Here is a 14148-nt window from a genome sequence, read left to right as displayed (position 1 = left end):
TTTTTTTGATTGGATTATAGAATGGCTTTTTTAGAGATCATATTTTAGACTTTTTTTTTAATATTAAACGATGGATAAAAGTGTTGGAAATTAGTGCTTAGGCAAGGAGGAGAGATACATAAACCTTCAGTGAAGTTCATGCAGAAATGTACTTATGTTCTAAAGCTTTCAGAAGCCTTTAACTGGTGCTGTGTAGTGGCCAGTTGCAGTCCTAAAGCGTTGCTCACAAAGCTACTAGTTTGTCTCTTCATATAGTGTCTCTTCTTGAAACTTAATTTCTTAAAATTTTTTTCTGACTAGCTCTGACTCTTTTATGGTGCACTTCTTTCTGGAGTACTAATGTTGGCATACTACAAATGGAACCCTTTGTTTGCTTGACATGTCTCAGAGTATTTTTGTTTAGTAGTATAGCTTGTGGTGCTAAAGGCCCTTTAATCACACCAGCTTTTGCTTACTTTGGCACTGCTATAATATTTTAAATGCCCATAGCATTCCTAGTAATTTCCAAAGTTGGGGGCAGGGATTAAGTGGGAGGCTGCATAATAAGACCCTACAAGCATGTAGTGATTTAATCACTTGGGACAGATGCAAGGAAATTATACTCATAGATTAAGACTTTAGTATTTTTATGAATGCTCTGCAGAGAATTAGCAGTTGAAAAAGGGAAAACTCATTTGGAGATCATGAGAAATCCTTCACAGTGACTGGAGGGGTGGATGTAACATATCAGACAGGTTATCAATGTTCTGAACAAGATGCCCAAGTAACAGCAAAGCTGTCAGAGCTGCCCTGGCTGGTGTGGCCCCTTGGAGATCAGTGTAAGCTGAGAAGTCTGCTCGAGAAGCCGAGTAAATAGTCTTTAAGCCACATCAATTTGTGTGCTTGCATGTTTGGCAGGGCTTGAACAAGCTGACTTAAAACTAGCACTTAGGTGATGAGGGAAGGAATAGCAATTGTGGTGTAGGTAGTAGTTGATCAGGACTGCTGTAAGGTAGTGCTAAGGCTCCTTTCTTGCTCTCTTCTGTCTTCCAGTTCTGTTTTGTTTCCTAGGCCATACTTTCATTGTTCTGCAGAGACTTTCTCAGTCTAGGTGCTTTTCCCCTGGAAGACCTGCTGTGCTTACAGGTGTGATGTTGTTTGGGAGTGAGGGGCTGAGCAGCTTCAAGTTCTGCCACTTCACAGCCTCACAGAAGGCATGGATGAAGTATTTGAATACGTTCCCCTCTCATGGAAGGGAAAAAGCATCATAAATAAGAACTAATATAGGAGTGCTTGTGTGTTTCTTGCCAATTAAAGTCGGTCTTCAGCTTAGGTGACTTTTTAAGTGAATGGGGCAGATGCTGTCTAAAATAAGCATACTCATGGTAGCTTAGAAAGGCTTCTTGTTAAGGTTGAAGTTTGGTGTCATGTATTTGGTGTTTACTTCTAGTAAGCTTAGCCTAATCTTCTATTTTGTGTATTGAAAATTGAGCTGTATACTTGCCTTCAGAGTCTGTTTCAGTTTAAGCAGCTTTGATTTTTTTTCTTTCACCCAAGAATCCATGCTATAAACTGTCTCAGAGATAGTCTTAAACATTGGCTTTATGGAATCAAGTCAGCCCTGTCTGTACAGGGCATGGCAGCAGTCTTTGTAAGTAATCTAGTAGGCTTTAGAGGAAAGCCTTGGGGTTCTTGTCTTGCTTTCATGGCTCACTTGCCAAGTTGTTCTTGTTTTGTTTTCAAGAAATGGTTACTGTCTTCTGATATGTATTGGTGTGAGCCCAGGCTCAAGCAGTGTAAGGCTGATCTGATGTTTCATGTTTGATAGAACTGTGGATAGTATTGTACCTGTAACTGACTAATCCTTTGGAAGGATTTCTTAGCAAATTCCTCATGTTGCTGTTGCCGAAAATAAGGTTTGCTGCTTTAATTGCAGATGACTTCAGCTAATAAGACACAAAAAGTCTGGAAGTATATAACCTTGCAGCAGTGGCTTGTTGCTGCTCAGTTCATTCAGGCATACATTTTCCATTTTTCAGGGTAAGGAAATATTAGAAATTACTTAAAGTGCTCTCTCTGAGGAATGGTTCAACTTCTCTGTAATGTCCTTTTCGTTCTCCAGCTTCTTCAATAACATTAGAGATTTATTTTTTGATAAAATATAAATATACAGGTGTTTGTAGGATTTAATTAATTCTTATCCATAGAATTCTGAAAGCTTTTTTAAAATTTTATTTAATGAAATAATAATAGTTTATAAGCATGGAACTAGTCAGTCTCCTGGGAATGATGTGGGGAAGTTACTGAACTACTAAATTTGATAATTGGGAAGTTATGTTATGCTAGTTAGGGTCTTCCAAATGAGATAGATACCATAGCTGAGGTAGCCATTATTAACCCACCACTGGAGCAGTGGATGTTTGAAGTCTCTGACATTTAAAGACCCCTTCCTTTTAAAGACAGGAGTTTGGAGCAGTTGCTTAAAACCTTCTGGTGTAACTTAGGACTGATTCTTGGTGTGGTTGTTGCTTGTGCAGGAGGACAGGCGGCCCAGGAAGAGTGCAGGGGGTTCCCTCTGTACAGACTTTCAGGCGAGGTAGTGAGGATGCCTGGCCACTGACAACTGCTGAAATGACACAATTGCAGAGGACAGATGCCAGGCTGGTGCTAAGAGTCAGGAAGGCTTTCAAAAGGGAAAGTCATACTTCACATTTGTCAGTCTCATTTGGAGAAGACTTAATCCCAGATAGATATTCTTGGTTTAGTTTTTCAAAAGGTGTTTGTGAAGGCCGTCATGCAAAGCTCAGAAAGGAGGCTTCTGTGGAATGCTGTGGGTTGTTTCTTGATTTTGGACTTTTATTTATACTTTTATTTTTAAAAATGTTAATTTTTCAGAGTTAAGTCTCTCCATGTTTTATGCTGGAATTTTTTCTTATTTGGCTGTTTATATGGAACAGAACAAGCACTGAATAGCAAGAAGAGTTCAGTTCTGAACTATTTGTGGCACAAAAAGTGAAGGCCACTTGAAAGCTTCCATGTTTTTGGAGCAAGTTGAGTCATAACATGTAAAATTGGTTGTACATGAATGTAGGACTTGGAAATCCTAATTTATTGCAGACCTTGTATGGGCTGTGAGATGGATTGCCCCAAGATTTGAGATTTTTACAGGTATTTGAAGTTTTGTTAAAACAGTTCCCCTTATATATTGAAAACTGGTGATTCCTGGGAAATCCATAGGCTGTTGTGCTGCTGCCCAAGTACACTGCAAGTCTTATGTTTGCAGTGCAGTGTGCTTTGCTCTTTCTCCTGCTTCCTCCCCCAGGCCTCCTTGGAAGGAGGAGTATGAAATTAGAAGGAGAAAGACCCTAACAGAAGATTCAGAAGTTAAGTACTTGCCTGTCTTCAAGCTATCATGATTTATTTTGATTTTCGTAGAAACAGTGGCTGCAAAGTAGCAGGCTCCAAACAAGAAGCTGTTAACAAAAAGGTGGAATCCTTTTTGTTAACAAAACTTTTTGTGAGTGAAGATAAACCCTTTGCTTGGAAAGTTGACGGGGCACAAACAAGTGGAGGCTGAGAACATTCTGGTGAGAACTGCAGTAGAGCTTGTCTTACTCAAAAGCCTCCCTCTGCATCCAGCCCTTGTATCTTCCCTCTAGTGGCCTGTCCCGGGTGTGTCTGATGTCAGCTCTGATCTGCTGTGATTCATGCGATTTTGGCTGAATCACTGTGTTCTTAAGGATGGAATGTCAATATTAAATTGATGTTGAAGGCTTGCATTGGTAAATGTCTTGAACTTGCTTGAAGATGCCAAAATAAAATTGTCACTTTTAAAGCCTGATGCTTATTTTACTGTGTTTTGTATCAGATACCACAAAACAGTGCTGGTGTTCATGGTTTCATTTACTTAACTGCTCTCAGATGCAGTTCCACTAGGTTGTGGAGCCACCGGCTTAGTCTGAGTTCTTGCTAAGGAAATTGCAATTTATCCCAGGAGATGGGGTAGATTGGGCTCCTCAGTACTTCTGCACAAAGTGCAGATTGAAAATTACTGGAAAATGTCTGTCTGGGCTATGACTTGTCTCATTTCTAGCGTTGCTGTTATGGTGTTTGCTTTGTAGGGCCACACATGTTCATAAACAGGAGAGAACTGTATTAAGTCAAGCAATGAAAAGTTACAAATGCAAAGTACTTGCCAGCAAGAGCTCTTTCTACTCTGTTTTCTTATTTCTGCCCTTTTAAAGCAAAGGATATTCTAGGAATTGAGATTGTATCGAGTGTGTGTGTACAGCACAAAATTACACTAGGCCTTAAGTCAAGCTTATTGATAATGCCTTCCCCTTTAAAAAGAGGTGGAGTTTAGGGGGCTGTTAAAGAGGTCTGTGGACAATAAATGGTGAAAAAACATTCTCTTATCGTACATGTTCTTTCCCATAATAAATAGAATATCAATTTCATTCTGCCAATAATAAAGAATACAAGCAGCAAGTGATTACAGCTGTTACTACCAGCTGCATTATGTACCAAGTTTTGCATCTTCTGATGATTTGAACTTGAATAATTATGAAAATCTGGTGGAGGAGCAAAAAATGCTGTTGTTGTATACAGAGTATCATGAAAGTGAAAGCTTAGATATTACTGTGGCATTAATACATTGACCAAAATGTTACCACCGTGTAGTGCTGGCTGCTTATTCTGTTGCACATCATTGTCTGTGTTCTGACTCAGCACTGTTCTGCATTGCTAAGTCCCCAGGTCTGGGCAGGAATGATGTGGCCTGTCCATTTTTGCAGTTGAAGCAAGCAAGGATGTATCCATGTTGTCTTCCTCTTTTTATTTCAGATGATGAGGTTATGTTAACTGCTCTTACCAGTGGAGTAATAGCAGACATGGAGTGGCCATGCATATACAAAATCCTGATAGGGTATGGAGAATGTGTAGAAAAACATGTTGATACTCTGGAATGGTTACCCTGGGACTAGAAGTTTAAGATGCTTGAGACAGGGTTTTCTTGGCCTCCATGACCCAAAGCCCCTTCCAGCTGATACTTCTTTTCATTCTCTAAAACACTGGTGACTTGAAGTCAGTGTGGAGAGAGAGAGAGAGGGATGCTGTTTGGAAAACCTCATGAAGAGGTTTCTAGTGTTTCTGAACTTCAGTGGTATCATGATACTTTCTTTTTGTGTATCAGCATTGGAAATATTCATATAGTTTGCAATATGAGGAGCATTTCCAACACAGATGCTGAATGCCTTCAAACAAGATGGACAGACCTTGCTATCAAACTGGTGAATAATTTAACAATTATTTATTAGCTTAGAAGCAGTAACTGCTGAGTGTTGCCTAAATCTAAGGTACTGATTCAACTAATTTTGTCAGCTGCTGTAGGAAGTGGATTGCCTGTTTTATGTTGATGCATTGTTTTATAGATGTGCAGTAAAACAAGCCTTTTTAAAAGGTCCGAGTGTCAAGTGCCAATTAAGTATACTGACAGCTTGCTGATGTTCCTGTATTGGTTGTGCCTGGTTTTGGTCAGAAATGTGTATCAGTAATTGGATCAATCCCAAAGTAGTTGTCAGATAGCTCCTAGGAAAAGGTGCTGATGAGAAGCTGTGCCATTGATAACTCTGTGGGTTTTTACTACTGAACTTGATCACCATTGTGACTGGGAGAGATTTCCGGCATAACTGACTTCCAACACTCTTCCCATAAGGCTTGATGGAAGTCTTGCCCTTTTTCCCTAGGCTCTGAAGTTTCACATTTAGTCCTTGGTTTCCTGCTTTAAGCAGCACTTCCATCAGTGTTACAGAGCATTGAGAAGAGTAATTTTCTTTAAAATGAATCCTAGGTGTTGCTGAAATCTTCCCCGAGTTCTACACCAAAATCTTGGCAACAGGAGCCAAGACACTACTTGGCAAGAAGAATGTAGGAACTGTTGAGTGCTGAGAGGTCTGCAGGCAGGATTATATGGAAGAACAGTAGCAGGGAAGACTAAAACAAGTGATGTCTTAAACATTGTTAATGTTAATATGTTTAACATTTAAAAATGTTAAACATTATTAATCTTAATCCCTTATTGAGGGAGCTGTGGATGTTTAGCCTGGAGAAAAGGAGGCTCAAGGGAGACCTTATCACTTGCTATAACGGCCTGAGAGAAGGTGGTAATGAGGTGGGAGTCAGTAGAGTGGCAGGACAAGAAGAAATGGCCTCAAGTTGCATCAGGGGCGCTTTAGATTGGATATGAGGAAGAATTTCCACACAGAAAGGGTGGTTAAGCACTGGAACATGCTGCCCAGGGAAGTGGTTGAGCCACCAGCCCTTGGGAGTGTTTGCAAAGGTGTGTAAATATGGCACTCGTGAACGTAGTTCATTGAGAACATGGCAGCTGGACTTGGCAATTGTAGAGGTCATTTCCAGCCTAATGTTTCTCTCATTTGTTTTGCTAATAAAACTTGAAGCTGTGTTTACCCAGCTATGTTAAAATTGTTTAATTTGGTTTGAAGTGCTTATTTTTCTCTTAGGTGGTTCTGATGCTCCATCATGTTTGTGGCAAGGCAGCCTATTGATGTGCAGACCTGTCTCAACAGAATGTGGGCTGTACAAGTAGGATCGAAGAATAATGTTAAAATGCTGGTTATGGTTTGGATTTTGTGTTTGATAAGCTCTTATCAAGAGACAGCAGAATCAATTTTTAAATTGCAGTGGTGTTGTTAAAGAAATTGCACATAGAAATACAGAGCAGCTTGGGTTGGAAGGGACCTTTAAAGGCCATGTAGTCCAACCCCCTGCCATTAGGAGTGACGTCTTCAGCTAGATCTGATGGCTCAGAACTCCCTGAATATTTCCAGGAACAGGTTATCTGTCACCTCTGTGGGCAGCCTATTGCAGTGTTTCACCACTGTAATCATAAAAAATGTCTTCCTTATGTCTAGTCTGAATTGATCTTTTAGCTAGAAACATCACCCCTTAGCCTATCACAATAGGCCCTGCTAAACAGTTGTCCCCACCTTTCTTACAAGTCCCCTTTACACAAGCTCACCATCAGGTGGGTCAGCGTACAATTTGGATTGAAGGTCAGTGCAGCTTTGTTACAGTCACAGACCATCTTAAACAACTTTAAATTATTGAAACATGTAAGCTGATCAGGGAAGCCTGTTTGCTGTGTTTAACACTATTTGGTTTGATGCAATAGCTGTCCTCAGGCTTTGACTGTGATACTGCTCTTTATCTAGTCTTCACATAAAAATGCTTTGTGAAATAATGCATCACTTGAATACCTTCAGAGGCACTGGGGCCATGGAGTGAAGAAGGGAATTGGTTGCTGCAGCTGCAGTCTCTCTTCCAGTCACCAGCTGAGATTATTTTTTGTTAAGGTGACTACTTGGAAGTGAGTGTTAATGTCTGAGATAATAGGATGTTCTTCAGCCATAAAATTGCCTGTGTATTAAACTCTGTGTGTGAAAAATGTAACTGTTGTCTCAGTGCAGGGCCTTTTTCAAAGCAGCAGATGCTATGTCTAGGTAGATGTGGTTTGTAAAATCATCCCTGCACTGATGTTGTAAATAGTTAAACACAAGTAAGATATAAATGACACATGTGATTGAGTAGTGATATGTGGAGTCCTTCTGTTTTACAAGTAATGCCAGTGATTCAAATCCTTGATTCTGTTCATGTTTAGTAGTGGAAGGGATTTTAGGTCTTTAAAAAAATAACATACAAAAAAAAATAGAATTTATGAATGGCATTTTGCTAAGCAGATGCAGCAAAGAATTGTAATACAGGAATCAAATATTTTCTTGTTTTTCATTGTTGTATCCTTGTTAGTAGGATTTCTTACCTTTACAATTACAGATTCTTCTCAGATGCAGTGCCAATTTGACATCTGTGTAGAGGCACTTGATACTTACCTGAGAGTACACAAAATGATATCTAGATTGGTATGGCAGTCTACAAGCAGATTATATGGTTGAGTTAGTGTTGAAAAAGGGAATAAATGAGATTTTTGCCAGATGAGGTAGGATCCTTCTAGGAACATCTTATAGCAGAAGTTCTGAAAAACATTTTGGTCTTGCCACAATTTCCCTTTGAGGTTTCCAGTGTGTAAACATTCGCGATCTGATTTTAGCTTCAGCAGGAAGTGATTGCCATAAGGGGGTGATGGGGAGCATCACATTAAGCACTACAGATAAGACAGTTAAAAAAAACAACTCAGCAAATTAACTTGTGCTTTTAGTGAACCAAGACTTCATGCAATGAGACAGATTCTAGTAAATGCATTTCAGCTACACTTGTCCTGATAAGTAAAAAAACCTTGAGGACACATATGGAGACATCAGGTTTCCCAACTGTGTAATGTCCATCTGTCCTACCTGAAGGGAGGCTGTAGTAACATGGGGGTTGGTCTTTTCTCCTAGAAGCTTCAGGATAAGAGGAAATGGCCTCAAGTTGCAAGGGGAGGTTTAAATTTGATATGAGGAAAAATTTCCTGACTTGAAAGGGTTGTCCAACATTGGAAGAGGCTGCCAAGGGAAGGGGTTAGATCACCAACCATGTATACTTACAAGATATGTAGATGTGGCACTTGGGGACACGGTTTAGAGGTGGATTTGGCAGTACTGGATTGAAGTTTGGACTTGGGCCTCCGAGGTTTTCTCTCAACCTAAATTAAGGATGTGGGTTGTCTTGTCAGCAAGCCAAAAAACTGAATACTGAACTCAGGTTTCCTCTCAGTGTGAAGTGTGTTAATTTCTTCTTCCCATTCATCTGTTGGGCATTAGAAAATGTCATCTTGTCTGTCCTCCAAAAATCACATTTGTCTCTAATTATCTTCAATTCAGTTCTTATTCTAGGTCTGAGACTGAATTCTATAGGATAAAAATGTCAGAACAAGGATAATGGATCTGATTTTCTCCAGTAGTTAATCTATTTTCAGTGCACACTTGTCTCAAATAGCTTCTGGTTCAGCACTGCTGTATATCTGGGGTTTCACTCAACATTGCAAGAGTTGTAGAACTGTGAATGAATGTTCACTATTGCTAATTTTTAGGCATGCTTGAATAAGTTTAGAAAGAATATATACAACATTGTTGGCATTTTCCTAGGATTCCCTAAAAATGATACAAAGCATCCTAAGTTAATGAAGAAAGTAGGTGAACAGGAAAGTGTCACCCTCCCAAGAGGGGACTCCAAGTTTTGCCACAACCTATGTGATTTCTGGTAAAAGATGTTGAAACTAGTTCTCAGTTAAAAAAAAAAAAAAAAAAAGCCAAGCAGATCTTTTCAGTTGCTGTTGTTTTAATTGCAATTCCCGTAGTACAACTGTTTGCTTCTCTAGCCATCCTGCCAGAAATCAGTCAGGCGGATCAACCTGATCTCATATCAGGGTTAGCTCTTTTGTTTTGAGAGTTGATTTTGGTGACCTCCAAGGGTTCCTGCTGGCCTAAATTATTCTATGATTCAATCTGCACTTAGTCATGATTAGCTGCAACTTCTCGAGTTGCAGGCAGCGAGAACCTAAAAACTGACTGCAGTTAAGCCCTTCCTCACAGACTGGGGGAGGACCCTTGTTTTGCCACCTTAGCCAATTCCCCGAAGTGAGCATGCATATGTTTCTGTATTGCTTTTACCCTGTGAAATAATGGGATAATCTGTTCTGATTGCAAAGGAGTTACTATCTCCATATTAATTTAACACAGATTTTGCCTTTATCCTGGAAGATTGATGGAGTGGGAATGATCTATGAGAGACTGCTAAAGCACTCAAGCACGTAACTGAAATGACCTATCTTCTCCTGAGAATAGCTATCTAAATTACAGCAGGACAATACTCCTTATTAGCTGAAAATGATGCCAGGTTAAGCCTGGTTTGGTAGCTTTCCTACAGTTAAAAACCATAAGTGACCTGGAATCACTTTCATGCTTACTGACACAAGCATGCTTTTAACTGGTTTAAACAGATTTGTCCTAGTGATCCACTGTAGTGCTCGGTAGTTGATTTAAATTGCTAAAACCTTCGTGATTTAGGTAGTATCTTCCTAAAGAGGAAAAGGGATCCACGTTCACATTTTGTTTCTTCCATTTGTTCCCACAGCTGAACCGTACAGTTTGCCAGTTTACCTAGTAATTAGGTAAATAGTATTCTAAGTATATCTATAAGTAGCCTTTAGCTGTACTATTACAGGTAGAAATTAAATGTTTTATTTTTTTAATAGGTAAGTAAATTCTCCCACCCTGATACCTCTATCACTTAATCAAATGAGGTTATAATAAGTGTTTCCTACTTCATGGTTTTTCTCTTTTTTCTAAAAGTCTATCGGCAACTAAGAAAGTTTTCTGTCTTGAAATGTCTTTTTCTGGGAAGTCACTAGGCCAAGGAAATGGGATTTTGAAAGAAGTGTCTAGACTCTGAGATTAATTCTCCTCAAAACTTCTGTTGAGTCAAGATTCCTAACTGATTTCTGTTTTAAGAATTTCTGAATTGAAGTAGATATTGCTACTTCCCTTTCCTATTTCTGTTGAAAAGGAATTACTTTTTTAATAAAAAAGTAGACCATGAGGTAGAGTATTTGTTGCATGTTCTGAATGCTGAGAAGAAGCAATTTAATATGAATAGGTATATTTGTCTAGAGGTTGGTGGTGATCTGATCACCATACCTTGCTGGACGAGTGACTACATTTGTAATCATATCTTAAGGTACTGTGGTTTTAAATGCATTTCAATGATTATATTTCACATCTTTTACAGAAATGTTACGAACAAAAACAGTACAAAAATGGACTCAAGTTCTGCAAGATGATCCTTTCTAACCCAAAATTTGCTGAACATGGAGGTAACTGCAGACTAAAGATTATTTTTTTGTCTCCTGTCAAGAGCTTAAATGTTTTATTAGTCTACATCATACTGTTGAGAAAAAAAGAGCATGTTGTGGAATGTGATTCTGTTATGACTGAATAATTACTCTAGATTTTCAGTCTTTGTGGATTCAGATCAGGTTTCCACTCTGCCTCAGTCAAACACTCCTGTGCACTGGGATGTTGAAGATGAAAATACGTGGTGGAAGCAGCACTTCACTGAAGCTTCCAACTTGCCTTTCTAGGTTTCTGGGTCAGAATGCTAGTGTGGGTTTTCCTTATGTTCCTATTTAAAGCAAGCCCAGCCTTTTTTTTGAATATTATATGAATGTGTTCTGCCAATAAATTAAAAATCTGGACGGTTTTTTTGTCAAGTTCATAGGCTTAAATTTCCTGCACTGCATACCAAGTTGCTGCTTAAAGGGAGCAGAGTTAAGTGTAATACTATTGCTGTTAATACTTGAAGCTGAAGACAGAATCTGGTGATCCTGCTCTGATAAGTATTGTAGGAAGCAGGGCAGCAGAATATTGCTTCAATTTACATCTGTTAAATTCTATTTACATCCTCAATAGGATACTCTAGTCTTACTGTATTACAGGTTTCTGTTACATTATTCAGACACTTTGCTTCTGATACAGTGGATTTTTGGGAGATTGTTTTCTGTTGAAGCAACCTAACACTGAGTGTGCATGTACTGTGTCAGTAAAATTATTTTCCTACTTGATGTTGTCAGATCTTGTCAAAATGTTTGACTAATCCTTTTTGTGCTTCCATCCATGTCTAGTGTTTCTTTGTTGTCTTCATTACTTCCCTAGAGATAAAAGTATTTTTTTTTGTTGCTTCAAATCTAGAGTGGTTCAGCTCTGACCCAATGCATTTGTCTCTACTAGCACTTCTGTTTTTGTAACATCTCAGTATACAGATCTGTCTTTTTCTGCTCTTACTGCCTCTTAAACTTTTCCAGGACAGCTAGCTGCCTTGGCAAGCCACATACTGCGTGGCTTTGAGCCACTCATGGCTTTGAACCTTGGGAGTAAAGCCTGGAATGGACAGCTGAAGCAGAACTAAGCCAGTGAAATGATCTGGTGGAAAGCTGCACTTGTCACCTTAAGCCTCAGAGAAAAGGAGTTTCAAAAGTTTAGTGAGAAGGTGGCAAAAGAGATGGATTGATGTGGCTGGGCAGTTATCTCCCTGGTGTGGGACGGCAGGATTAGCTTGCTCCCTTTCCCAACAGTGCAGATATTCTTCATAAAATGTCTTAATGTTATTTGAAAGGTATCATTCTGGCTTTCTCTGTTCTTACAGTGTGGATGTAGGACAACTAAAAAACAACAACAAAAAAAAGCCCTTGACTAATTTTGGGTCATCATTCACTTATAGGTGTACTGTGCAGAAAAAGTGTAAAATGGGTCTATCAACAAAACTTCAGACTGCTGTTGCAGGTGACCTTGAGGTCATGGTCTGTTGCTATTAATACTGGGGAAGAGGTTGTAGTTGGAGGAAAAACAGAGCATTATGATGAAAAAGGTGACTGATCTTCTGGCAGGAACCAAAACAAGCGGTCTTTTATTTAACAAAAACACTGAAATATGAATCTGGGACAGCTTTCAGACATAGTGCATGCATTACACGCAACTTGCTTGTCTACTGTGTGCCTTGAAGAATGGGGGAAGAGGGAGAGCAGTAGTCATACCAGCATACTGTTTGCAATCCTGTGCCTCTCAGAATGTTGATTAAAATGTTATTGCATTGTGGTCTCATACACTCGTAGTAGGGTAGCAGTAAATGTGCTTCCCTTAACTCATGTTTTGTAAGAAGTCTGGAACGGGGGAACAGACTGTGACAGCGATTTGTTTCTTGTGGTGGACACAGCCCTTTTTTCCCCTTGGTCTTTTCATGGAGAGCTTTAATACACATTGAGGAGCTCTTTAAATTTGCTCTAGCTTATTGTTAACTCCCTCAAAGCCAGGTAAGTGTATTTTTTAATTAATAAAAGTTTGTTTTGTCTGTTTTCATCACATCTGCGTGATGCTCTACAAGTGATCTGTTTAGAATGAGTTTCAAGAAAGGAAATGATCCATGTAATAGTCTTCAGCTGTGCTAGGCTGCTGTCGTGATCTAAATTTATTTTTTAATGGGGGACTTTACTGTGTAACAACTTCAAAGGAAAACTGCACTGTGAAGCTGGCATATGGAAGTCAGAAGCATAAGTATCTGATACTTCTTACAGAGACTCTTGCGATGAAAGGACTGACCTTGAACTGCTTAGGGAAGAAGGAGGAAGCATATGAGTTTGTTCGGAAAGGACTTCGTAATGATGTGAAGAGTCACGTCTGTATCCTTTGTAGTACAAAACCTGATCGTTTTGCTATGGCACACTGCTGATGGAAGTCTAAGATGCTGAGATTGTGACAAACACTTCTGATGCACAAAATTTTTGTTGGCGAATCAAGTGGAGTTCTGTGTGTTTTTCTTACTGTAAAAGCTGGAGTCTAATTGAGGTTACAGATAGGCAAGGAAGGAAAAGTAGAAATCACACACGAATTCCATTGTTAGAATGAAACACTTCTATGAGTAAGAATTCCTACTGTACTTGTGGCAGCATGTTTTAAACAATAAATCTGTGCCTAACTCTTACAGTCTGGTGGAATTTGGATAATTTATTTTGTATAACAGTGCTCAGAGGGTTCTGAATGTGACTTAAGCAGTAACATGTCGTTTAAAAAAAATTGGAAACATTTAATAGTCTGCAATGTGTTAGTAAAGTCTGGCTGCAGTAATCCATCTTCCTTTGTAAGGGTACTGATCTTCAAGGAAGATGTCAAGTTGTTTGGCCTGTAACACAAGTGCACTGCAGTTACTTTGTGAAAATTGTAAATGTATCTTCCTTAACCTGCATTAGGTTGGCATGTCTATGGTCTTCTGCAGCGTTCAGATAAGAAATATGATGAAGCCATCAAGTGTTACCGGAATGCACTCAAACTAGATAAAGATAACCTACAGATCTTGAGAGATCTCTCTCTGTTGCAGATTCAGATGAGGGATTTAGAAGGATATAGAGTAAGTATTCTCTTTGAATTCCCACTCATTGCTGCTCACCTTCTCTTGTTCTATTCCTCTGTGGAGCCTTTTCTTGGTAGTATTTCTGTTGCCACTCTTTATCTGTTTCAAAAATATTTTAAACTATTGTTTAGGAAAGCAGGAAAAGATATTGCAGTAAAGCTCTATATGAGGTTGAGAGAAGAACTAGAAATATTTGTTCTGTGCAATTGGATTCACTAGTCACTTTGTAAAAATAGTTCTTAACTAATTTTTTAC

The 14148-nt window shown here is 39.1% G+C and overlaps 1 protein-coding gene across 2 annotated transcripts in view; it reads left to right on the top strand.

The window, feature by feature from the left end:
• The window catches only part of NAA16 (N-alpha-acetyltransferase 16, NatA auxiliary subunit), a 61435-nt gene that overhangs the window by 1626 nt on the left and 45661 nt on the right, over positions 1–14148 (top strand). For both annotated transcript variants that reach the window (XM_054271788.1, XM_054271789.1), the window contains exons 2-4: positions 10723–10807; positions 13061–13165; positions 13733–13890. In XM_054271788.1, the coding sequence (XP_054127763.1) occupies positions 10723–10807; positions 13061–13165; positions 13733–13890 (348 nt within the window). The remainder of the gene's footprint in view (positions 1–10722; positions 10808–13060; positions 13166–13732; positions 13891–14148) is intronic.

This window comes from Melozone crissalis, unplaced genomic scaffold, assembly GCF_028551555.1.
Source record: "Melozone crissalis strain CALT ecotype California unplaced genomic scaffold, PUWL_Pcris_2 ptg000013l_1, whole genome shotgun sequence".
In the NCBI taxonomy this organism is placed as follows: domain Eukaryota; kingdom Metazoa; phylum Chordata; class Aves; order Passeriformes; family Passerellidae; genus Melozone; species Melozone crissalis.
The sequence above is the reverse complement of the archived record's forward strand: the minus strand, read 5'-3'. Positions and strand labels throughout refer to the sequence as shown.